This window comes from Pteropus vampyrus, unplaced genomic scaffold, assembly GCF_000151845.1.
Source record: "Pteropus vampyrus isolate Shadow unplaced genomic scaffold, Pvam_2.0 Scaffold1, whole genome shotgun sequence".
Lineage (NCBI taxonomy): Eukaryota > Metazoa > Chordata > Mammalia > Chiroptera > Pteropodidae > Pteropus > Pteropus vampyrus.
Window position 1 is genome coordinate 20,968,208 of NW_011888782.1, and position 26,565 is coordinate 20,994,772.

A 26,565-nucleotide genomic window follows, 5' to 3' on the forward strand; every position below is an offset into this window, starting at 1 on the left:
CTGGGGATCGCTGTGCGCGGGTAAGGACGGGGCGCGGCGTGGGGGGCTCGGGGAGGGCGCGCGGGGCCGGCCTCGCGTGCCGCGCGGTGTTTACCAACAAAGGGCGGGCCCGCGGCCTCCTTGCCGAGCCACCTGCATCCAGCTCGCACCTCCCGGTTCAGGGACTAGGGTCGCGCTGGGTGCCCCGCTCGCTGATGTTGGGTGGACGATCTTGTTTGTGCGGCGGTCTGCGGGTCTCCGGTTCGCGGAGGCGACCCCACGATGGGGACCGGGACCCGGACCCCCAGGCTCTGGGTTCTGGCTACTCGGGAGTGTGGAAGCCAGGGAGAGAGGAAAAGCAGAGCGTGGGGAAGGAAGGTGGCCAGGCGAGGCAGGAAGATGAAAACCCAGGGTGGCGGGATTGTAGGTGCAGCAGCGGCTAGGGGGTGGGTTGCGCGACCCTAAGTGCCACCAGATGTAGCGAAGCGAGGGGATTGCTTCTTACAGCTCGGAGGAGTCCCCTGCACCCCATCCCACCAGGGTCTGCGTCGTGTCGCGCGTGAGGCGGGCCGCTGGCATCAGCTCCCACCTGCGCCCGCTTTCCTTGCACCGGGCCTCAGGGCGCGAGGTGCAGCCACCCCGCGGGACCGCTTTGTTTTGGGCGCCTGGGATGGGAGGTGGAGCGAGAAGAAAAACCAACAGGTCCCTGTTCTTTCTGGGCTCCGGGAAGCACGTGTCGGGGGTGGGTGACCTGAGAGGCTAGCGTTCTTCTCGCACGCGTGTGGTTGAGTGTGTGGGTGCGGGTGTATATATGCGAGTTCTGCCGGGGAGATGCTTTTTCCCACCGATTCCCTTCTATTGGTGCTGGGCGCGCCCAAACTGGGTGTGCGCGCAGCGACGGGCTCCGCGCTCCGGTTAGGATGGCTCCAGGCACCCCTGGGAAGCGTGGAGAGTCGCGCATTGAAGCTCCAGGAAGAAGTCTGGGGTAGTAGGGGAGGTTGGTGCGCGGCAGCCGGAGCGCCGGGTCCTGGCGTCTTTGTTCCCAGCCCCCATTACACATGCAGCGCGGGTCCCTCGCTGCCCGCGGTGGCAGCAGCGCGGAGTCTGGGAAACCCGCGAAGGGCGGGGCGGGGCGTGCAGGGGCGGGGCTGGGATCCCCGCGCCGCTGCGAGGGTGGGGATTCGGGATCTCCATCTCACCCCGCTTTGCCCGCCTGATTTGCACTGTAGCTTGGTTTAGCCGTCTGTATCAGAGCTGGTGAATTCTCTGTGGGGCTTGGTGCTGCGTAGCTTACGTGCAGGGACCAGAGGATAGAGACCTTCTCTTTGGTACCCAGGCACTCTAGGAGGAGCCGTCTTGGCTCTTTTGGAGCTATTAACTGTGTGATAAAGGCAAAGTGTTGTTGAATTTGTTCCCCTCTCTGCTTCCAGTCCCTTTTAAGTGCTGCTTTGAGATGCTTTTCTCAAGGAAAGGAAGGCATTGTCCTGTAGAGGGGAGAGTGGCAGCAGGCCGATTTAATAGGTACGCACAGCTCACCTGTCTGTCTCTAGAACCTTCCTGGATATTCCTGGGATCTGGGAACCCTCTCCTAGTTTGTCTCAGTCTGGCCTCATCTCTCAGATTAGGCAGGGCAGAGTGGATTTCTCCCCTTCCCCAAGCACCAATTTCCCTCCTCTTCCCTTAGCCTCCCGTCATCCCCCCGAAGATGGGGCAGCTGGAGTTAGATTGAAGTCTAACACCCTGTGTCCCTGCCCTGGGAAAAAGGTGGGGGTCACTGGGTGTTTTTTGTGGTCACACCACCCGGTGCTCTGGTGGCTACTGCTCTGACCTGTGAGGAACTATGGGAAGAGCTGCCCCAGGCCCTGATGGTGGCAGAGCTGGCCCTCCTATTTGACTTCACAGATGCCCTTCCTTCCAGTCCTGGCTTGCTGCTTAGAATTACCCCCACCTCCTGCATACACAGTGTCCTTGTAGAAGGAACATTTAGAACAGCACTGTCCAACAGAAATACAGTGTGAACCACATCTATAACTTAAAATCTTCTGGTAGTCATGTGAATTAAAAAAAAAAAGAAGCAGGTGTCCTAGTCTTCATAGGCTGCTTTAACAAAATACTATAGACTGGATGACTTAAATAACTCTATTTTCTCACAGTTGTAGAGGCTGGAAGTCCAAGGTCAGGGTGCCAGCACTGTAAGGTTCTGGTGAAGGCCCTCTTCCTAGTTTGTAGATGGCTGCCTTCTCACTGGGTCCACACATGGCTTTTCCTCAGTGCTTGCAGGGAACTAACCCCTTCATGAAAGCCCCTCTCTCTTGACCCAGTCTAACGTGAATTACTTCCCAAAAGACCCATCTTCAAATATTACATTGGGTATTAGGGCTTCAACATACAGATTTTTTGGAGAAAATTAACAAGGTGAAATTAACTTTAATGATATATTTTACTTAGCCTAATATATACAAAATGATCATTTAAACATTAATCAGTATTAAAACAATGAGCCATTTACATTCTTTTTTCATACTATTTCAAAACAGTGTGTATTTTGTACTTATAGAGCATCTCAGTTCTGACTTTCTACATTTTAATAGTCACATTTGGCTAGCGGCTACCATATTGGGTGGTGCAGACCTAGAAGAAAAGGCAGAATTTATGCTGTAATAACAGCACATGGCACTTGTTACAAAGACCAGTATTCAGTTAGTTCTGCAAGTCTTTTGTGTTCTGTGCCTGGACCAGTGTCCTTGGGAAGCAAGTAATTTGGCTCTTGCATTGCAGTGGACATCCCAGACACACATCTGTGTTTCTCACAAGAGCTCCTGACATCTGTCGATATGCTGTACTTGGGGTTCAGATCAGGGCCTGTGAGGTCACGGTGGAGAGTGTTCCCAGTGGAATGTCAGGAGTGACTAGCTAGGGAGAAGGACCTGACTCTTGTCTGTTCTATCAGGAAGTATAGGCCTTGATTGCCCCAACCTGCCCTCATAGGCTGGCTACTCTCTGATCCAAAGTTGTTGTCCATTTCTTCAGGGGAGAAGTGTGTGTATGTGAGTGAAGTGACGCTCAGGCCCAGTGTAGTGGTAGCTGTCAAGAATGTGGACCATGATGCCCCTCTACAGGGAAGAGTTTGTCCTCTACCTGTCCTTGTACCTGCTGGGCACTCCAGGCTCTGCTGCACCTGGCTTGCTGAACTACCCTTTGGGAGGAGTGGGCATCCTCCTCAGCTCATGGAGGCTCTTCCAAGGTAGATGATGTGAGAAACTTGCCCATCCTCCCAGGCCCTACAGCTGGGCGAAAACATAAGACCCAGAACCCCATGGCCTCCCACAGCTGGGGTGGGCTTCTGTGGCGTACTGCCTCTGGGGTCTTTCTGGGCATGGAGGATACTCAGTTAGCACCTGGACTTCCCCTGGCACTTCACTTGAGGTACTTCTTTTGCAGGAACACCAGTGAAGGACCATCCTATGCCATGGTCCTTTGTTTCATGGACTCCTTTGAGAATCTGATGAAAGATGTGGACCCTTCCCCCAGTAAAATACAAATAAATGTGTATGTGTGTGTGCGCTTGCATACATGCATACATTATACTTGCACACTAACTGTTTTGCACTGATACCTGGAACCTCTGGCCCCCTGGATTGGACTCTGTGAAGTTCTGGCTGCCATGCACATACCCACTGTCCCAGTCCTGAAGGGTGACTTGCTGTCCTTGGGGAGTGCACTAGGCTTGTTCCCATCTTGCTGCTTCGATTTAACCTTTTCTAGTCACTGGACATGACTTCTGCTTTTTGCGATCATGCCCTGGTCTCCTCCTCCTCCCGGAAACCCTCTCCTGAGTGCCAGTGCATTTAGTTCTGTCCCTGGGAGCTCAGGGTAGTACAAGTGGGGACCAAGGGGCTTCAGGTCAGAGTTTGGATCCAGTTGTAGTTACTGTTACTGGCCTTTTACCATAGACTGGGATCTAGGGGCTGAGGGGGAGCTGGTCTGGGTAATATTTTCGACACTGGATAGACAGCCCTCAGGCAGGGTCCTAGCTGGATGCGCCTCATTCTAGAACAGGATTTCTCAGCCTTGACACTGTTGACAGTTTGGGCCCAGTGATTCTTTGTTGTGTGTGTGTTTTGGGGGTGGGAGGAGTGCGAGCAGAGCTCTTGTGCATGGTAGCATGTTAGTAGCACCCTTGGTTTCCACCCGCAAAATTTGAGTAGCACTTCTAATCCTGATAACCAAAAATGCGTCTAGGCATTGTCCTGCATGGAGAGTGTAAAATCACCTTAAGTTGAGAACCTCTGATCTAGAATGTTCTTATGCTTTTAAAGAGACAGACAGTTGTGGGAGATGGGGATTCATGGCTAATGCCCTCTCCCCCATCAGATTTGGAGTGGGAGGTAGGATTATCCTCAGAGCTCAGGAGATTTGTACTTTGCTAAACCTGCTCAGCGTGGGAGAGTTTGGTTGGAAACTAGTGGTTCAGGAGTACTTCTGGCCACCGAGAAGAATCCTGGCGTCCTTGAGTTTTCCCAGCAGTGGTTCGGATTTCAGGGAGGCGGCGGTTGTGGGTGGCCGGGCAGCCTGCCCGCCCGCACCCGCCCACCCGCCTCTGACCGCCGCCTTGAGGTTTGCACTCGTGCCTCTCCCTCCCTCCCTTCCTCGCAGAATGTCAGGAAGGGCCTGTCATTGGGGCCTCGGCGCCATCCGGTGGCCTGTCTGCTCACCTGGGAGCCGTTGGAGCTGAGGCTGCCCAGGGGAGCGTCGGCGTTGTAGCAGGACGCGGGCATGCCCTTTCCCCCAGGCGGGCCCACCGCGTGGCACCCAGAGGAGCCGCAGCATCTGTGGGCCTGGAGCTTCAAGCCCGGGGACGCCGGGGCAGGGGGGCAACCTCTCCCCAAAGGTATGGGCACTGGTCTCTACCCTGGCCTCAGGGAGTTGGAGGGCAGGGCCAGGCTTCTTCCTCTGGACCTGGGGAGGTGTGGTGGGCAGAACTGCGGGGACAGGTGCCAGCACTGGAGGCCCTGACCCACGGGGTTGATCCCACTGAGCGCCTGTGTGTTGGGCCTGGCAGGCTGGCATTCCCTGAGTGTGTTCTCCACCCCTCCCTGTCCTGCTCCAAGCTCCGCTAGGGAGGGCTTTCTGGGGGGCTCCTCTCCGATCTTCAACTTAGCAAGACACAGCTTACTGCATTAGGAATGGAATACAGACTGGGCACTTAGGGTAGGAGGAAACCTCCTTAAAAGCTTCAGCTTCCAGGTACTTGGTACCCCTGGGATGTGAAGGGCTTATTTTAAAGAGTTGCTTGCTGGGGTTGAGACTTCCTAGTTTCATCTCTTTTGGGATCTTTCCAAAAGAACTTGGTCGCTGCCTCAGAATTCTTTATCTTTTTTCCCTTTCCTCTCATTCTGTCACCAGTTCTTTGTTCTGGAATAGACACCCACCACCTTGTTTAGGGCTTCCTTTTTGGTGGTTCTCCACCAGACTCACAGGCCTGAGAGGTGCTTGTTCCTTGAAGTCCTGGTGGTCCTGCTCCTGGATGCCTGGGTTGTTAGGCTGGGATGGGAATGGCGGGGAGGAGATGTTGTTGCCTTTTTCTGAGTCTTTGTATTTTAAGTTTCTCAGTGAGGTCTCTGCCTGAGATGATGGTGGGTACTTTAAATCAGCTGATAATGCAAGCTGGGATTGTTCGGGGGTCATCCATGTCTCCTCCTGGCCGAGGATGAATCATGGCTTCCCACCTTTGGACAGTCACATGCTTTGCTCTGGCCATTCCAGTCTCGCTGTACACATATGTGTGCCTTTTCCAGACTCTCGGACTGGCAGCCCTACTTGGGTGTTTTCATTCATGGACACGTGATTGCTGGGAGCGGGTATTGGAAAGGAAGCGTGCTTCACTGGGCAGATGTGTGGCCTCCTCCCAAGCGGACCTTTTCTAGGGGTCTGGCCTGTTGCCCGCTGGGACTTTTCTCTGGCCAGTTTTTGGGCTGGAGCTGAGGTGTTTTGTGAGATGAGCTCCTGCTCTTGTTTGCAGACATTTCTCTGTCCACTATTTCAGTTGCACTCTGACAACCAAGGAGGCTAAAATTAGTTCTGGGGAAGGAAAAGGAAGGCCGGTTGGAAACCCAAGCCCTTGGCTGGAGGATGGAGGAGGCTTCTTCCCGGGTTTTGTGGCCGATCGTTTCTGAAGATGTGATGAGACCAGCTGTTGTCTGTCCATCTGAGGAGAGGGAGGGGCCCCTGCTTGCCTCCTAGACCTGAACCAATGAAAACAGAAGGCTGACTTGGAAGCTGACTCTCCTGAGTGCTGATGCTAGGATGATTTTTCTTTCTGGCTTGTGTAGTGGTGCACAATGTTTTCAGGTATGAGGACAATGACTTTTTATGTCCAAGTGTCATTGACAGCCCTCCTCCCCACCACTCCCTTCCAGTTGATTCAGAAAGCATGCATGAGTTCTCAGAACCCTGGGCTGGTAGGCATGGGTTAAGAAACCCTTACTTTATTTGCTTTTTGGGTATTTTCTTCTTACCCAAGTTTTGACAGTCTCTTCAGATGTTCATAAGCCAGATAAACCAGTCACCACCGCCCGCCCCCCCAGCCCCTTTGGAACTGCTGGCTTGGGTGGGGTGTGAGTTATAGGGGAGCCCTGTGGCCCAGGCCTCATAAGAAGGTCCAGCTTCTCTGTGCCCTGAGCACATAAGGGGATCAGGGTTCATCAGCTCAGGGGCTTAGAAAATAGAGGGGCAGAAAACTTACATGCATTCTAGTTTTCTTTTACATCTATCTGGGTGCTCCTGTGAACCCTCCCCCTGAGGGCCACCTAGGAGGAGAAAGAGAGCCAGGGCAATGCAGTCCTGCCTTTGCTCAAGTGGAAAACTGCATCCAGACCTCCTCTTCTCCAGAGGTCTCCTGGTTAGCTATCCTGGGGTATAGTTTGGGGAGTAGAGGTCACTTTGGCCATAACTTCTTTTCCCATTTTAAGTTTTACTAATTTTTAGTTTTACAAATATACATACAATTGCAAAAATTTAGGTATAGATAAAACTAGGGTCTTTCTGCCCCCCGTCTGAGTCCCTCTCCAAAGGTGAGCCTTCTCAGAATGGCATCTATTTTTCTAGACATTTTACCTGTGCACCTATAGAAGTATGTAGAGAGAGAGAGAGGTTTATTTTTTAAATCTAAAATGCTGTTGCCTTTTTTCAAACATTTAATTGGAATATTAAATATGTATAGAATAATGTAATTATCATAAGTGACAGCTTGATGAATTTTCACAAACTGAATACATCCATGTAATTGGCATCCCGATCAAGAATCAGAAATTTACTAGCCCCTACCCCCAGTCTCTAACCCTAATCCCTAAGGGTAACCACTGTGCTAACTTCTATCAGCATAAGTCAATTTTGCATGGTTTTTTTTTTTTTTTTTTTTTTGCTTTATATGAATAGAGCCTTATACAATGAACTGTTTGTATTCATTTTTTCTCATCATGTTTGTGACTTGTGTCCGCATTGTGACATCATGGCTTTTTAAACTCAGAGATATGTTTTGGCAGTCTTTCTAATACATGTTGATCTACCTCAGTCTTAATAGCTGTGTAAAGTTTCAAAGTTTAGATATAGACTACATTTTATCTAGTGTCGTATTGATGGACTTTCAGATTGTGTGCAGTTTATGCAGATTGTTTCTCAAGGATTGATGACAAAAGGAATTTCTGGGTTGTAGGACATATATATTTAAAAATTTTAATAGATACTGAGAAATGGCTATGCGGTTTTATACCTCCCCCCATCCCCCACGAGGCTACCCAGGTGATGGCAGTAGGGGCAGAAGCTGGCCCAGATGGCAGGTAGCCCTCTAGCAACCTGTGAGCATCCCCTCCCTTCCAGAAATGCTAGATCACAGAGGTTGGAAATAGCCCACTTCATGAGAGGTGCCGGGACAGGGAAGGTGCTCACTCCCACTGGCTGGTGTCTGAGAACCAGAGAGGCTTCTTCCTGTGTCTGAGCCTCCTGGTTACTGTGCTGACAGAGCCAAGGGGAGGAAGGGTTGGGATGTCGGTAGCAATGGACTAGCCGGAATATGCTGGTCTGGATTTGGGGTGGATGTACTGTGCGTGTCTCTGTGTATACTTGCTTGCCATGCTCCATGCTACTTCTGCCCTCCAGAGACACTGAGCCACCTGCTAAAGGTCACTGAGGAGCTGTAGGTAACAGGGCTTTCCTGGTGACCTTAGTGAATTTGACAAGATCTTGGCATGGCAGGATCTTGATTTCATATGTGTTGTTGATGGTGGTAGGAGATAGGGGAGAAATGTGTAGAAGTATTATTTTAGAATCTGGTGAGAAGTTTCTCATGGCAAAAGGGGCTCTGGTGAGCCTCAGTTCCTGGCTGAATGCACACCTTGTTCCTTTGCATGACCTTCTGCTACAATTGGCTGAAGAAGTAGGCAAGACCATTTGAGATGACTTGCTATCCAAACCCTTGCTTTCCTTATCTCCCTCAGCATGCTGTCTGCTCTTTCACTACTATTTTACTGGCATTCTTCGTGTGAGCCAACTTGTCAGGCCCTCTTTGTGGATTTAGATGACACTGGATTTGTGGTACTGTTTCTTGTACAAATAAAGTCACAGTCACCTTTCCCACATTGTACAGGTGATGCGCACTGTCTGTGTATTAGTCTGCTAGGACTGCCATAACAGAATACCACAGGCTGGGTGGCTTAAATAACCAATTTATTTCCTCACAGTTCTGGAGGCTGCAAGTCCAAGATCAAGGTGCTGGCGGTGTTGCTTTCCAGTGAGGCCTTTATCCTTGGCTTGCAGATAGCTGCCTTCTTGCTGTGTCTCACATGGCTTTTTCTCTGTGTGGGTACACTTGGTGGTGTCTCTTCCTCTTATAAGGATTAGGGCCCCACCTATATGACATTATTTGACCTTAATTAACTCCTTAAAGACCAGTCCCCCAGTAGGTCACATTGGGAGTTAAGGCTTCAACCTCTGAATTTTAAGGTGGGGCACAATTCAGTCCATGACAGTATGAAACAGTAAAGTTGGGCGAAAGTGAATTCTCTTTTCCTCTTCAGTGATACTTTGGAATGGAAGTTACTTTTTCTTGGGACTCTGTCCTGGGTTTGTGTTCTTAATACTTTCCTTGGGTACCCTTACCTACACTGGTGATATTAGTTTCAGTGTTTGTGTGGATGTATATATACTCTTGGGTATAATGTAGTCCTGAAAATATGTCTAAAACCTGAGTAAAAAGTGGATATAGCGATATCCTCTTCTCATCATCAGGGACAGCTTTCTTTCTGAAGGCACCTGGAAAAGAAGGACAAATTAGGAAACATCTCTGGTTGAAAGCAATATACATCTTAGAAGATATTATTATGTATATTGTTGAAGACTTACCAAGCCAGGACCTGGGTGAGAACAGAGGCCCTGGGTAGTGACTTTGACATTTGAGTTTGTTTTCAGTCCTTCTAGATGGGCAACTGAGAGGCTGAGAATTGCATTTGATAGCCTTGTGAGGCTAGGAAGACAGGAATTGGAGTTCTAAACAGAGGGTGGGTATAGTGAACCCCTCTGTTTGGGTTGGGATCTCATAGACATAGGGGGTGAGGGAGAGCCAAAAGAAGACAAACCCTTAAGTTGAATTAAAATGTTATGGAATTAATGGTGCCCTTAACTGCCTGCCAGAGGCACATGTAACAACATCATTCTGGGAATGTAACATCATTCTGGGCCTTAAATTATTTCTGCAAACAATTTTGCACATCTAATGACTAGCTAGTCATTTTAAATAAATAGCCAGCAGAAATATTACAGTTGAAGCACACCTAGATGAGCCGCAGATTGGTGTTATCATACACATACTGTTGTCAAGGAAATGAGAGTGAGAATTTCATCAGAGAGCTAGAAAAATATATAACAACCAAATGAAAAATCTGTTATAGAACTGACCTGTAGACTAACGGAAAATAAGAACTCAGTAAATGATTTGACCAGATTAGATGCAGCTGAAGAGAGAATTAGTGAACTGGAAGATAAATCAGAAGATAATTTACAGACTGAACCATGGAGAGACAAAATGGTGGATAATATAGAAGAGATGGAAAACATGAGAAAGTCTAAGATCCATGTAATAAGAGCCACAGAAATGCAGGACAGAGAATGAGGCAGAAGAGATAATATCTGAGAACTTTATAAAATGAATGAAAGACATTAAGCCACAGAATCAAGAAGCCCTGTGAACCTAGATAAAATAATAAATAAAAATTTCACACCTGTTTCTATCACAGCCAAACTTCTGAAAACCAAAGACAGAGACTCTTAAAAAGTAGCCAGAGGAAAAAGGCATTGTTATCAAAAGAACAATGTATTGATAACTAACTTCTCAAAAACACTGGAAGCCAGAAAACTGGAATGATAGCTTTAAGTGCTGAAAGAAATAATAGTCAACTTAAAATTCTATATCAAGTAAAACTGTCCTTCAAGAATGTAGGTGCCAAGTAAAGAGAGTGTTCTTCAGATAGAAGGAAAATGACCTAGATGGAAGGTCAGAGATGCAGAAAGGAATGAAGAACAAAGGAAATGATGAATATTCAATTATTTTGTGAGAGCAACGTGTTATCGAGTTTGAAATACATGTAAAAACAAGATACATGACAATGATGCTATATTGAGAGTGGAGCGACAGTGGAATTTAATCGTTTTACAAGTTCTTTCATTGCTCAGAAAGAGGGTAAAACTACCCGTTAACATTAAATTTTGATAAGTCAAGAAGGCATGCTGTAATTTCTAGAGTAACCACTAAAAGATGGAAAGATTATAACTTTCAAGCTAATGAAGAAGAATTCTCAAATTAAAAAGAAGGCGATAAAAGAAGGATAAAGGAACGTAGAGCAGGAGAGATAATAGAACTAATATCCCTAATGAACATAAAATGCACAAATCCTTAACCCATTTCTCATTTAGAAAAAAAGTGCAGCTTGCTGCCAGCATCAATTTAATTTTATATAAACATGCTTTTTGAGGCAGAAGCAAATCTGATTGATTTTCAATGTGAAAGTAAAATACAAAAATTGTTCTTGGAGTTATTTCTAAACAGTACTGTCTCTAATCCTAATGTAACAAATGTATACATAAATTGGATGCATCAAATGAATCTCTGGCTAACAACTGTTTGATTTGGCATTTTCAGCTATCAAGAATTACTATATGGAAATACCACTACTAAAAACAATGCTATAAATGGAATGATGTCATTTGTTTCCAAAGACTGTTGATATACTAGAGCGATGCGAAAATAATAATAAAAGCGAGATATTTTGTGGCAAACTTTGGGGTAAGGTTAGGACTGGAATCCACGAGTTAGGTAAAACACTGCAGTTGCAAGAGCTGCTGGTGAGTATTCTTGGGGCAAATGGGAAATGGGTTAAAACATTCACAAATAGAATCCAGAAATATGTAAAAATAGTAATAGGTAATGACCAAGTGTTTTTCCCCCAGAAAATGCATAGTTAATATAACAATTGGAAATTAAATCAGTCCACTTAATATTAACAGAATAAAGAAAAACTATAAAATTATCTCCGTAGACGCAGAAAAAGCCTTTATGGTTTAATCTCTAATTAACCCTCAGAATAACACGATTTGGAAACGCAAGGGACAAAGAAGAGCCAAGGCTATCTTGAAGGAAAAGAACAAGGTGCACCCGACTGAATGTCAAGATTTATTGTAAACCTATAGTACTTAAAATGGGAAACTTTGGTGCAAGACAGCTAAATAGACAATGGAATGGAATAGAATTGTATTCTAGCTTCCAGGTGTTGGCTGCTGGAGGTTCAAAGCCATTCTGATGCTTAATCTTTTATAAGTGACAGTTCTCCCTTGCCAGTCATTTGCTGTAGAATCTTGTCTCTGCTGTTGTGAAATTTACAGTGATGTGCCTTGGTGGGAGGGCTGTTTTCATCAACTATGCTGGTCTTTGATTTTTTTCTCTTTTGTTTTCACTTTCTGGAACTCCAGTGATTTAGATATTGAACTTCCTGGACTGGGCTTTCAAATTCCTTGTCTTTTTTCTCTCCTATTTTCTATATCTTTGTGTGTTTGCTTTACTTTTATGTGAGATTTCTTCAATATTATCTAATAATCCTTCTGCTAATTTTCATTTCTGCCATTATATATCTATTTTTATAGTAATGCCACCCTATTCATTTTTCATTTAGTAATGCCACCCTATTCATTTTTCATTTAGTAATGCCACCCTATTCATTTTTCAAGGGTGCATTGCTTTTTATCTCTCAGGATATCAATAGAGGTTTTGAAGTTATCTTCTCCCTGCATAATTTCTGTTTTCTCCCCCCCTCCTTTTTTTTTTTTTTTTTTTTTTATATCGCTGTCTTACAGTTAAGTGTTTTTCCTGTTCCATTTTAAGGATAGATCCAAATACTGATTGAAAGCTCTGAGCTTGTAAGTGGAATCTGCCAACTGTAGGATGATTTGATTGGGTTGTTTTTGAAGCTAGTTAGATTCTCTTGAGAAGCATCTTCTGTTTTCTCTTGAGGGGATGGGGGTTGAAATAGGCCTGGCTGCCAATATCCTGGGAGCCACAGGGGGAAAAGAACAGTTTTTTTTTAATTTTTATTTTTTGTATTTGTTCTATTATTCTGTATTCCTCTTTAAGTGTGGTACCTTTACCCTCAAATTTGCGTACTCCTCCCTATCCAGAGGTTCTCTATTTTATCATCTTTAGAAAATAACCTTTTACTCTCTGCTGGGTCGAGGGAGGGACACTCCCTACTCCCTAGTCGTGATGTGGGGTAGTAAGACCTGAGGGTCTACCAACCAACCCTTCTGTGTTTGGGCTCATCTGTATCCCACTCTTCCAGAGACATCTGGTGCCACAAATTTTTGAGTTTTGTAAGGTTCTGTGGTGGATATCCTGTTGCTTCTCAGCTTTCCCCACAGCCAACTTAGGAGTTCATGGGGTGGGTCCTTGACCACTCAGGTACCTGCTTTCCATCTTAAGACTTTCATTTCTGTGTTTCTCTCCTGTTCTTATCCTTATGGGTTTATACCTTAAAAAACTCTTTTTTACTGTGGCTTTACTGGGATTACAGGAGGTAGCAAAAGTAATGTTTCTGTATAATCCTTGACCTTTACCTGGAAACTCTCTCCAGTATTTTTCAGGAATGGTAGGGCCTGGAGGAAGGCAGGTATTCCAGAGAATGGTTTGGGACCATACCTTGTTCTCTGGGAGGATGTGCCAGGGACTTGTTTACACAGTTGAAGTTGGAAGTGACTTGAGGTGATCTGGCTTGATTCTTTGTTCCTAGGCTGGGCTTCTGAAGGCAGGTAGAGCTCCTTCTGTCTCCTTCAGAAAGTGCTCCTGGACTTCCAGTTCTGGCAATAATAGTGACTAAAACAGCTGAAAAACACTCATGCAAAACACATAGGAATGCTGGAGAAAGCATAATAAATATCCTTTTAAAATGCATATGCATAGCTGCATGTGTAAGAAAGTTAAGTGAAAAGCAAGAGGGGGCTGGAAAGTAGAGCTCTGTACCTCCACTAGCTAAAGCTGTTCTACTCTGGGGGGGACTTTGCTTCTCTCCATAATTTAGAGATGTGGATTTAGTAGCAGTGTGTGAAGCACAGGAGATACGATATAGAATTGAGACTGAGTCTTTCACATGATAAGACTTCCATAGGGTTATATCTTCAGTGAAAGTATGGACTAGAAGAAACATGTTTTTGCTGACAAAGGGAGTAGGTAATGAAATTGCCTCGGCCTAGGTTGGTGGGTGGGTGTGGGCAGTTCTTTCTCATGAGAATTTATAACCAAAGGTCTGCTGACATGAACTTGGAGTTAAAGTTTATACCATATGTGTTCTCTGGGAAACTTGAAGTGGAAAAATTAAAGCTATTCCGGATTTATAATGTCTTAGAGAAGCAAAAATATAAATTATCACTGGAAGGTTGCCCCCTCAAACTTGCCTTACAGTATTCACACAGAAAAGACTCCGTTGAACATAAACTCAGTATCCAAAATTCTAGAGCACAGAAGGAAATAAGATACCATGAGTGAAAATCATCAGAAAAAAAAAACAAATGGCAGAAATAGATGTTCAAAAAGTTAAATTATGGAATTATAAAATAAGGATTTGAAAGTATGAAAGAGAACAGAAGTATCACAATTGACCAAGGTTGTTTTTTAAAATAATAATTCTAGAAATTAACAAATAGATTAATTGAATTTATAAATTAAGTAGAAGAGCTAAACAGCGAGTTAGACACAGCTAAAGAGAGAATTAATTAATTGGAAGTTAGACTATATGGAATTATCTGTAGTGGTGTTTAGACTCAGAATTGGAAAATAAGAAAGCAGAGTTAAGGACTGGGCAGAATGGGAAGATCTAATGCACTTGTAGAAATTTCAGAATTGGGAGATGTAATATTCAAATTGATAAAAGCCAAGAATTTTTCAGAAATGATAATCAACAGGAATCAGATTTAAAAAGTATTCTTCTAAGCAGTAGAAATAAATTTAAATGTCTACTTAGACACACAGCTTGTAGTGAAACTGCAGAGACCTAAGGAAGCAACCAGAGGAACAAGACAAGAGTATCTACCAAATCAAACTAATAGCAGACTTTTCAGCAACAAAAGCAGAAACCAGAAGATAGTGAAATAGAATTTTTGAAATGCTGAGAAAATAACTCAGTGCAAAAGTTTATTTTCTTCTAAACTGTCAATTAGGAAAAAGGGCAAAATAGCATTTTCAGAAAAGCAAACTAAGGCTTCCGTGCCAAAAGATATTTACTGAAGGAGGATGTTCTTCAGAAGGACAGTGGTGCCAGAAAGAAGAACAGATACAGGAGGGATGGATGAGCAGACACGCCAGTGAACATATGGACAAATAAAATATCAACTGTATACAACAAATAATATCTGCTTTGGGAGGCATATGAGAACAACAACAATAACAGTAAATACTGAACACATGTTATGTTAAACTAATTAAATGTTAGTTGGAAAGAGGTAATTGGGGTTAGGACAATTCCTATGAGGGATAGTAGAGATGTTGATTAATCTCAGGTTTTTAGCATACATGTAAACATTAAAACGTAAAGGATAGTCTATAGTAGAATAAAAATAGAGTGTATGACTTCCAGACCAGAACTGGCTGAAATGTGGAATTAAAAGAGATAATCCAAAGGTGGTATCAGTAGAGAAAAAACAAATTTAAACATAGAAGTAATCGTAAATGTAATAGAACTCAGTTCTAGGTCAAAGACTGTGTTAGATTGAGTTGGGAAAAAAAGATAAACATTTAAAATAAAAATTAGAAGAGAAATTGGAATTACTAATTACAAGAAATGTCACATAGCTGTGTTAGCATCAAAATAGACTTTCGGGCAAATAGAAGATAGATTTTTTTGGCAAAGAGCAAACGAAGAGGGAAAAGTTCTGTCATCAAGAATATATAAAGAAATGTGAAAGGATGTTAACAGGCCGTTCTGAGAAGGAGAGGCTAATAAACACAAAAAGACGATCAGTCTTAGAGGCATTCAGGAAATGGGGCTCAATACCATTTCACGCTGACCAGGTGAGCAAACATAGGATGGAGAAGGTGTTGCTCAGTGGCGTCTTAGTCCATTGGGAACATAAATTGGTACATCCACTTTAGAGAACAGTTCGACAGTATCCAGTGAGCTGAACATGCTTGTTGTACTGTGACCTAGCATCTCTAACCTGTGTGTACACTAGAGAAATGCCCACGCATGTGAGCACAAGAAAAATGGCAACCGAGGATTTAAGAGAATTCATCGTGGCAGTGCTTAAATCAGCAAATGTTGTAAGTAACCTAAGCCCAGCAGGAAGATGGAGACTTAAGTCGCGGTAGCTCATAGAGTGGACTGCTAACACAGCACTGAGAGCAAATGCACTGCAGAGCCAGCCTGCCCGGGCTCCAGACCTGGCTTTGACAGTAAATACCTTGGCTAGGTTACTTTACATCTTTGTGCCTCAGTTCCCTCATCTGGATAATGAGGACCCTCACAGGGTTGTCATGAGGATTAAATAAGTTATTTGTAAAGTGCTTGGTATTGGGCCTGCTTTGTGTTTGTAAGTAAATGTGTAACAATTTGGATGGCTCACAAATATATGGGTGAATGGAAAAGAGCAGATGTGTCAGAGATTGTGTTCGGCCGCTGGACACATACTCGAGTTATTCTCTTATGTAAAGAAGTTCAAAGATGAAATGTAGGTACGATTTGGATTTTCTACCCCATTGTACTTATGTGCCACTCCACAGTGTGTGTGCACATGTGTGTGTGTCTCACGCTTCAGCCTCCCCCCCGCCCCCCTTCCATTTAGGTTCCTTTAGTGCCCACACCCAGCCTCTAACTCTGGTTGTGGGGAAGATGGTGGTGCTGCTGCTGTGTGGCTTGGGGGAGTGGAGTCGTGAACATGGATACTGGATGTCGCTGCTGGGACCCCTAATGCTGAGGTCTCTGGGCCCTCCTTGGCTCCTCCAAGCAGCCGAACTGCAGGGCTGCCTTCCGAGGGGACAGGGGAGGGGAGTCTAAGGCAGGAGCCTCCTAGGAAGGGGGCCTGGGGGCTGGGCTGCCTGAGGCGAGTGTGGTGGGGGTGCCATCCCTTTCTCACCACACTACAGCGCCCACAGGGAGCGGGGCACCTGTTCCCTGTGTGCGTCTCTAGGAGCCCAGGATCGAGTGCAGTGGCCCGCTGGCTGCTGGGGTCCGAAGTTCCTCTGGGAAATGGTGGCTGCACTGGACACACCTGAAGCCCAGAGCTGGGGAACCCCACGGGGCTTGGCCACGCCAGCTTCACATCCTCCCCTGAAGGTTCTGCCTTAGTCACCCCTCTCCATCCGCCCGTCACTTTCCCTCTCCCCGTTACGCTTTGAGTCCCTCACAGACAGGACACTGGTAGGATCCCCCCTTTCTCCCCAGTGCATAGTGAGGTGCGTCCAGAGCCAGTGGAAACAGACATCCTAGTGCTTGTCCTTGTGTGTCAGTACTGGTCTCCTTAGAGCCAGCTGCCTGGAATGTTGGTTTTGAGTGGAATCTGCATGTATTCTGGGGCAGGCTGGTGGTGATGGTGGTGTGTCCAGGAGTTGGGTTTCTCAGCCCTGCCTGGACTGAGGACTTGGGGAGCGCGGGGGCTTCTTTTCACTTAGATGTAGGCCCATTGGAACATAGGGACTGCCTATTGGGAATACTGTCGTTTGCGTATACCTGGTTCCTTTGGGTTAGCTGTGGCTCAGGGGTGCAGCAAGCACCTTGCCCAGGTGTCTGAGGGACAGGCACCCCTATCTCGGAAGCACAGCTTCCTCCTTCGGGATGGGCAAGTGTGCTGGAGGTCAGGGGGAGCCTCCTGTGCATGGGTGCCTTGGCTCAGTGAGTGTGGGCAGGAACCTTGTGTCTATTAAAAGGCAGAGATGGCCTTGTGGTTGGAGTGTTGCCAGAGGCTATAAATAGCTGAGTGTGTGCAGAGGCAGAGCACCAGGGCAGAGGGGGGAAGGGGAGGCCCCCGGTCTCCAGCTGGCAGCAGAGCCTGAATGTGGTGTGGCAGGGGAATGGAGTCTGTGATCTCCTCAGGTCCCCCTTAGGCTCTGAATGCAAGCGTGGGTAATGCACAGTCCCCACTTGGCCTTCCAGGGGAACTTGCGTTGTGAAGGATTGTCACAGGCAGCAGGGGAGGGATATGGCTGGCATAGAACAGCTAACATGCCAGGCATTGTTCTAACCACTTAAAACGCATTAACTGATTTTGCCCTAGGAAGTACAGGCTATTGTTACCCCCCTTTTACAAGCAGGGTAACTGAGGCATGGGATGGTTTGTTAAGGGTCACACAGCTAGGAAGTGTCAGAGCCAGGATTTACTGAAGTCTGTTAGCTCGTGGCTGCGATTCTTGGTCGCCTATAGGAAGACCTGGTCAGATGTGGGTCTAGTGAAATCCCAAACACTTGGGTCCTGCTTACATCATGGCTGGAGGGGTCTCTGCCTGGTCAGTGGCCTGGAGTCAGAAGCGGGGCGCTCTCAGTGTCTGTTGGCCTCCCTTGCTCTGGCTTCTAGACTTTGCAGGGGGCTTGTTGCTTGTTGTCTGAATGGAGATGGAAACTCCCCTGAGGACCCTAGAGCTTGGGCAGCCGGCTGAGGCCACCCCTTCTGTTGTCCCCTTCCTGTGAAATCCTGCCCTAGCCAGGAGAATATGTGCCTGTTCATGGGTCTTTCTATCCACCCATCCATCCGTCATGTCCAGAATTGGTTCTAGCATTCGAGACAGTCAGGGCTTCCGTCTTCATCGACTTTGCAGTCTGATGGGGGAAGCCTGACATTTAAAAAGCAGTTGTTGAGCATATTCGCAATGTTTTATTTCTTAGATAAGTGTTCATTATGTTATTTTCTCTTGAGAATTATCTTTGGTTACATTATTTTTACACTTCTTGAATGTCCGAAATAGTCCTTTAAACAACAGGCAATTAGTCGGGGGTGATAACTTAGATTTTGAAGGAAGCACAAAGGCAAGTGGAAGTAGTTTGCTTGATCTCCGGGGAGAGGGAAGAGCTGAAATTTAAAAAGAGAAAGTGGGGAGCATCTTGCAGCCAGAGGTAGTCACTTGTGCTAAGCCAAGTAGCCAAGCATGTTCAAGGGCCTGGCAACGTGGTGCGACTACAGTGAGGGAAGGCAGGAGGGGCAGTGCCCAGCTCTCCTTTCTGCCCACCTCTCAGTCTCTGGGACCCCTACTGGAATTGCCGCTGGAATGCAATGGGCTCCAGGCTGGAAGAGGAAGCCCTCTGCTCTCTGGACTGGGTGACTTGCATGGCCCAGCCCCCAGGTGCTGCTGCAGCTGGGTAAGGGGCCTGCGTGCATTGTGGGTGCCAGACTGGGCCCTGGCCCCAGTGTGCTTACTCAGCATGCGGTCTCAGACCTATGCCTACTCTACCCCTCAACTTCTCCCCTCAAACCATAAGCTAGATGCAGGCCTGGCTGGCGGAAGCCGGTGTGCACTCCTGCATGAGCCCCTTTGTGGACACTGCTTCCCTTCCTGTGGACCAGGCTGGATCCCAGTTGCCCAGATGGTTGGGACCCCACTTGTTTTCTTATTTGTGTCTGAGTCTAGGCCCCACCGGGTTGGATAGCCAGAGCCATGGTTAGACACTGGTATTCTGTTTGGGCGATAGTCTGAACCCTTGAGAATTGGCTGCTTGCCTCTGGCCAGGCCCTTCTAGAAGGAGCTTCCCATCACTGCAGAGAGATGGGGTCTGACCAGAGAATGGCCACTCCTGTTGAGGGGGCCCCTCTCACCTGATAGAACGTCCTGCTCCCTGAGTGTACCATGGGATGTCAGGCTCTTGGCTCAGGATGGCCTCTGGTGGGGTAGAGTAGAGGGAGAGGAAGCCCTGGGCCATGCTGGGATTCAGGCCACTCTGCCTTCCCCGGGGGGTAGGGTGCTGCGCCAGTCAGCCATTCCGGCTGCTGGATGGTGAAGCAGGGCCCATGGCTCCTGGCTGCTGGCGGACTGGCTAGCTGTCCATCCATGGGGATGCCTTCTACCCCTCCTTCCTCTCTCCTGGGCTGGGAATAGTTGTAGGGGAGACCAGCCAGGGCTGGTGTCAGGTCACTGGCTTACAGTAGGCCTAGGAAGTGTGGAGAGGGACCGCTTTTCTCTCGGGTATGTGCATTGGGTTTTGGCAGTGAGGTGGTAAATGCCACAGTTGCCGTTGATCAGGGGTGCCCCATGAAGGCGCGATGGCAGGGCATTCTCAATCAGAGGCCTGGGAGTGCTTCAGCCAAGGCAGCAGGTGAGGAGTCAGACCTGTTGTCGGAGAGCCTCCTTTGACCTCTCCTTCCTCCTTCCTGTCCCAGGGCGTGCGGTCTGGGGACAGTGGGCAGATCTGAGTCTGGGATGAGGGGTTATTTTGGAGGGGATAGTGAGAAAGATGGATTTGGTGAATGTTCGCGGCCATGTTTAAAGGGGCAGTTAGGAGCCCAAGTGTTGGGCTACCTGGTTGGCACTTGTGCAGGGGGTGAAAAGGGGCACAGGAGCAGGTGGAGAGCACCCATAGGGGTCTTCAGGGGCCAGGAACAGCTGGGAGGATCATCTGTTATTGTGGCTCAGCCACCAGCCAGCCTTCCTTTTGCTTGGGGCACATATTCCCTGTGGTGATCGGGAGCCATACTGTGAGCAGCACGAGGTCCGCATTCTTGATGACCTTCCCCAGCCATACTGAGCACCGGAAGTGGTTGCCCGGGTGGAGAGGATATTAGAGAGTCCTCGCTTCTTGTCCAGTCTCGGCAAGAGGGGGGTCGGGGGGGCGGGGGGAAGTGTTTGATACATCAGCAGTGTCTCCCTGGGGGACTGTGACAAGGGTGGGTCAAGGCACAGACATTAGCAGCCAGCGCCCCAAAGGCCTGTATCAGTCACCTGAGACAGGGTGATCAGAAATGTGGTTCTGCCCCCTGTTCCATGTGGATGGGTCTGGGCCAGACCCCCAACCCCTACACGGTGATTCTTGCAGACGCTGGGGTTTCGAGGGGCCTCCTATTACTTGCTGCTGCAGGGAAGCAGCCCCGACCTGGGAGCCTCAGGTGCTGCAGGAGCCATCAGTCTGGCTGGCTGTTTCTCCTTCCTCCGTGGTGGTGGTGTTGCTGCTTCCTCCCTCTTGACTGGGCCTGGGGGAGTTGCAGTGGGAAAAGGAGATGGTTGGGGGCTGGTGCTGGCGGGCACGCAGTAAGCTAAGAGGTGTCGAATGGGTGGGTGGGCCCGGCACCCACCACTCAGCCTTTTCTCGGTGGCCGGGGTCCAGGACAGGGAGCAGGGGTTGGTGGAGTGCTCAGCAGGCCTCTCACCTCCCGGTGGGACGCAGGTTCCGGGCGTGGGGAGGCTGAGACGCGGGAGTGCATCTACTACAACGCCAACTGGGAGCTGGAGCGCACCAACCAGAGCGGCCTGGAGCGCTGTGAGGGCGAGCAGGACAAGCGGCTGCACTGCTACGCCTCCTGGCGCAACAGCTCCGGCACCATCGAGCTCGTCAAGAAGGGCTGCTGGCTGGACGACTTCAACTGCTACGACAGGTACTACTGAGCGCACCCTCCCCTCCTGGCCACCCTTCCTCCGGGTTCCCCAACTTTGGAGGTGGATGTGTGCTGTGCCCCTGGTAGTTCCCATGGGGTTTCCTGGAGGGAGGGGTTTGGCGGCTCGGGCCCTGGGGAGTCGTGCATCCCTCTGCTGAGGGTGCGTGTGGGAAACCGTGTGCCTCCAGGCAGGAGTGTGTGGCCACGGAGGAGAACCCCCAGGTGTACTTCTGCTGCTGCGAAGGCAACTTCTGCAATGAGCGCTTCACCCATCTGCCTGAGGCCGGGGGCCCAGAAGGTGAGGCCGTGGGAGGAGCAGGCCTGGGCCTCTCCTTGGCCCCAGAGCTCAGCTCCTGAGTTGGGTGGAGAAGGGCTGCTGGGCTCTCTGGCCCTGGACGCGTGGGAGTGGGCGGGCTGTGTGACACAGGGCTCCGTGTGTCCCCCAGTCACGTACGAGCCACCCCCGACAGCCCCCACCCTGCTCACGGTGCTGGCCTACTCGCTGCTGCCCATTGGGGGCCTCTCCCTCCTCGTCCTGCTGGCCTTCTGGATGTACCGGCATCGAAAAGCCCCCTACGGCCACGTGGACATCCATGAGGTGAGGCAGCTGGCTCAGGACAGGGCAGGGGTAGAGGTGGTGAGGCCAGGACAGGCCCTGTTAGGCTCTGATCTCCCTCAGGATCCTGGACCTCCACCCCCATCCCCTCTGGTGGGCCTGAAGCCACTGCAGCTGCTGGAGATCAAGGCTCGGGGGCGTTTTGGTTGTGTCTGGAAGGCTCAACTCATGAATGACTTCGTGGCTGTCAAGATTTTCCCACTCCAGGTGAGTGTTGAGGGGCTCCAGTTTGTCCACCCCTACTGTGGCCTGAGCTCTCCGGCCCAGGGAAGTCCAAGCCTGTATAGGTGGGATGAGAGAGAAGTAGGCCCTCTTGGGGGTGGTGAAATTTATCAAAAGGCTAGGGTAGGGCTTTGCAAACCTTGATTTGCAAAATCTTGATCTACTCTGGTTTTCAGAGTTTTGCTTTTGACATCAGGTTCTGCTTAGAGTCCCTGGACACCAGGCTGCCCTAAGCAGTTGTCCAGGACCCTTAGCAAAGCCAGGCCCAGCTTTGTCTCTCATTTGTTGGGTGATACTCGGCCACTTGCTCCTCTCTCCGGAACCTCAGTGGGCCCATTTATAAATCAGGTCCTGACTTTAAGTGATCTTAGAGATCACTGTTGGCCTGTGCTCCAGGGCCTGGCTCAGCCTAGGTCTTCTGCCTGCCTCCCGTACAGATGCTCAGGCTGAGGGTGAGGGTGGTGAGTGGGGTGAGGGTGGCGGTTCTGCTGCAGGGTGTGTGGTGCAGTGACGTTCAGCCGTGTCCCTGCCTCAGGACAAGCAGTCGTGGCAGAGCGAACGGGAGATCTTCAGCACGCCCGGCATGAAGCACGAGAACCTGCTGCAGTTCATTGCTGCCGAGAAGCGAGGCTCCAACCTCGAGGTGGAGCTGTGGCTCATCACGGCCTTCCACGACAAGGTGAGCCACACCCAATGGAGATGGACTCTCAAGATGAGCTGACCACAGCCACAGTCCCCATGGTGGCCTTCCACAGGAAGGTGACTCAGCCATAGGTGTGGATTTGAGTATCTCTGACTGCCCCCCGGCAACACCAGCAACCCCTCCTGGCATCATGTGCCTTCCATATCTATCCTAGTCTCCCAGGAAAGGAGCCCAGCCATCCCAGGGCTGGGTTGGTCCTGTCCTGTCCCCAGAGCCTGTGCCCAAGTCTCTGTGCTGTCTCCTCTAGGGCTCCCTCACGGATTACCTCAAGGGGAACATCATCACGTGGAACGAGCTGTGTCACGTGGCAGAGACGATGTCAAGAGGTCTCTCCTACCTGCACGAGGATGTGCCCTGGTGCCGTGGTGAGGGCCACAAGCCGTCTATCGCACACAGGTACTGGGATTAGCAGTCGCCCTCCCTGTGCTTGGCCTGGAGCTGCAGAGAAGGTTGGAGAGCATGAACGGGGCGTGGGGGAGGGAGTGGGTGTCTCGATTTCATAGACATGCATAGCCACTCTGGTGTGTCAGAAGTGACTACACATAAACTTGGGTCCACCTGTGTGCCGCTGCCCTTCCTCTGCCTTCCACGTGTTCTCTGCATGGCCTGGCCTGCCAGGCTGGTTTTCTGGTGCCCTCGAGTGGCCACATGAGGGAAGTGCTGACTCCATTACTTAAAGTTTGCTCAGCGGTTTTCACACTTTGGTTCGGATCTGTTTCTACGCTTAAAGAACTTTTGTATAGATAGGTTATATCTGTTGGTATTTGCTGTATTAGTGCACACACATTTCATTAACTGTCAGTGATGACATGATATGTATGTAGCTTCTGGAAAACTCTCTACACTCTTGAGAGAATGAGCTTAGAGAAGGCAAATAGTGATTATGAAAACAATTTTGACCTTGCAGATCTCCTGGAACAGTCTAAGGGACCCTCTGGGGTCCTTGGACTAACCGTGAGAGCCACCGTGCTAATGCCTCATCTAAGTGCTTGCTTAGGATGGCAGCTCGTTTAACCTTCAGTACCACCCTGGGGGTGCTGCTGCTTTTCTCAGCCCCGTCTCACAGAGGGAGGAACGGCAGTGCAGAATAACGTAGCCATACCTAGTTTAGTGTGGTTCTGTGGCTGCGAGGGAGGGGATTGAGCCTGGAATTCCAGGGTTCAGACTAACACGTCGTAGGTATGTCAGGGTGGCCCTTGGCATGGGTACCTACTGTTTCCTCAGTTCAATCCTCACAGCAAGGCTGAGACAGGCACTGGGGAGATTGGGGATCAGAAGTAGTTCTGCTGGGAAGAGGCAGAGCTGAGCGCACATGCCAGCGCCCGGCTTGAGTCCCTCAAGGGCCTGCACAGAAACCCAGGCAAGTTTGTTTAAACTTCTGTGCTCACTCACATCCCGGATATTGTAAATCTCTCTCATCCCAGGCCAGTATACCTGCCCTTAACCCCTCGGAAGATGCAGGGGCTGGCCTTTGGTACTGTGGGGACTGGCACGGAGTCTGCCCAGCCAGTTGAGGTAGATGTTTCTTTGACAGCTCTGGAAGAAGTGCTTTGAGGGATTCTCACACTGGCGTTGGAGGGGACATCCTGCTACCTGCTTTTGCTGCTTCGTGGAACTCCACTTGGTGCAGGCTCTGCTCCCAAGATAGGGTGGGATGGTCTGCTGTGGGGCATCTGCGAGCTGTAGGGCGTAGGCTTCAGTGTCTCGGGAGCCAGGATGGAAAGCCAGGAGCAGGGTAGGTTGGACCATGGTGTTCATCTTCATCTTGATCCATTTGTCTCCACAGGGACTTTAAAAGCAAGAATGTATTGCTGAAAAGCGACCTCACGGCCGTGCTGGCTGACTTTGGCCTGGCTGTTCGGTTTGAGCCAGGGAAACCTCCAGGGGACACCCATGGGCAGGTAACGGGCCTCGGGGAACAATGGGGGCTGGCACAGGGGTGGGCAGGGCCCTTCTAATGCTCAGCTGGCAAGGTGCAGGGGCCAGGGTCACTATGTGAGTACAGAACTGTCTGAGGACTCCAAGGACAGTGCTTTTTGCCAATGTGGGGGCAAGGCCTGCAGGGTAGTGGAACATCCCAGGCTATTCAGCGGAGAAATGTGGATTCCGATTAGAGTTTTGTCTGCTAGTTCTCATAGTCTTTCATGCTCTCTTTTTCTTTTCAGTTATAATTAGTAAGCAAAATAAAATAGAAGTATAAGAATCCAAAACTCAAAAACTTAGAAAAAGTAACTAAAAGTTAACGTTAGGCAAATCATCCTAAAACAATCACTGTTAATATTTTTAAGTATTTTCCTTTTGTTTTCGGTCTTAATCTCAGTAAAATATCTGTGTAGCCCCTTGTGGTGTTGATGCAGTAGAGAGGCAGCAGTTCTATGTTAGATTACTGCTGTCTTGAGCATGTGATATTTTTAAATTATCACTAAGGTTCAATTTACACTGTTACCTCTTATGACTGTCCCATGAATATGGCGAATCGAGGCTTGCCATCATCGTTGGTGTTCTGCTCTGAATTCCGCCATCCCGGCCCAGCTGGCGCATACAGGATGTAGCTCCCTGTCCGACTGTGAGAGCATTTGTGCGTGGCTGGTGACTAGACCCTCCCCATCTTTTGTAGGTGGGCACACGGCGGTACATGGCCCCTGAGGTACTCGAGGGAGCCATCAACTTCCAGAGGGATGCCTTCCTGCGCATTGACATGTATGCCATGGGGCTGGTGCTCTGGGAGCTCGTCTCCCGCTGCAAGGCTGCGGACGGTGAGTAGGCCAGGGCCCCGAGCACCCCAGGGATGGGTAGGGAGCAGTGAGACATGGCGGTGACCCTGCCCGGCTCTATCACCCCCAGGACCGGTGGACGAGTACATGCTGCCCTTTGAAGAAGAGATCGGCCAGCACCCCTCGCTGGAAGAGCTGCAGGAGGTGGTGGTGCACAAGAAGATGCGGCCCACCATTAAGGATCACTGGCTGAAGCACCCGGTGAGGGCCCTGGGCGGCAGATGGCTGGGAGCAGAGAGGGGAGCCCCTCCATGTGTGGTGGGAACCTGAGGTCGGGGGGATGTGGGGTGGAGGGAGAAGACACCTCAGCAGTGGGACAGTCCTGTCCCCTCCTCCTTTGCCAGGTCAGAGGCGCCTTAGTGCACTTCCTCCTTTCCACCAGGGGAGCATTGGGGAGGTTCAGTGCTCGGCTGGAAGGTGACTTGGCTCCAGAGAGTGATGAGGCCTGACAGTCAGCTCTGTTAGGGCACAGGTTGCCCCCGTGTGGGTCACATGTACAATGGAGCCCTGAGCTTGACCCATCTGGGTTTGAATCCTGGATCTGCCCATCAGTAGCAGGGTGACTTCGGGCAAATTGCTTTGTTTTTCTGAGCCTCTGTCTCCTCAGAGTAGTAATAGATTTAATGAGTTATTATAAATCACTTGGCAGGACGCTTATCACGTAAATGCTTATTAATATGCATTAGCTCTGACTAAATAATCTCTGTTCTCTGCCTTCATTATTTTCTGGGCATGAGCTGAGCCACGTGGCATCTCGGCTCCTCCAATCTGGGGATACTGTACAAAGGACCCCAATTATGTGAACTATTTCCTATCTTGGAAGAATATGTGCCTTCTGGTCCTTGAGCCTCTCCCCCGTCCACCCTAGGGTTAATTCAGAAAGATGACAGCCTTGGGGCCACTGGGGGCTAGCAGTCTACCATATGATTCATCAGGAGTCAAGCTGTTGAGGCCAAGTTCAGCTGCCATGCCGCTCCCTGGAACTCAGGGCTACCAGTGGAGAAGACTGAGGCGTGGTGAGATGGAGGCCAGACCAGAATCTCTGCTTTTTGACTCAGACTTTCTTAGTCTCCCAAGGCAGAGATGCTGGGGTAGCCGGTCCAGTTCCTTGACAAGGAGTCTAGGGTCCAGAGTGGTCTTGATCTGGTCTTGTGCTGAGCAGAGAGCTCTGG

The 26,565-nt window shown here is 49.2% G+C and overlaps 1 protein-coding gene across 1 annotated transcript; it reads left to right on the forward strand.

Annotated features, from left to right (window-relative positions):
• Nucleotides 1-4: 4 nt before the first annotated feature.
• On the forward strand, nt 5-26,559 carry ACVR2B (activin A receptor type 2B; the record flags this gene model as incomplete). The annotated part of the gene is made up of 10 exons (XM_023527302.1): nt 5-20; nt 20,871-21,078; nt 21,267-21,376; nt 21,525-21,676; nt 21,758-21,901; nt 22,452-22,595; nt 22,867-23,015; nt 24,406-24,520; nt 25,237-25,375; nt 25,464-26,559. Coding segments are annotated over 10 exons (1,377 nt in total), but the record flags the coding sequence as incomplete, so codon positions are not given.
• Nucleotides 26,560-26,565: the final 6 nt, after the last annotated feature.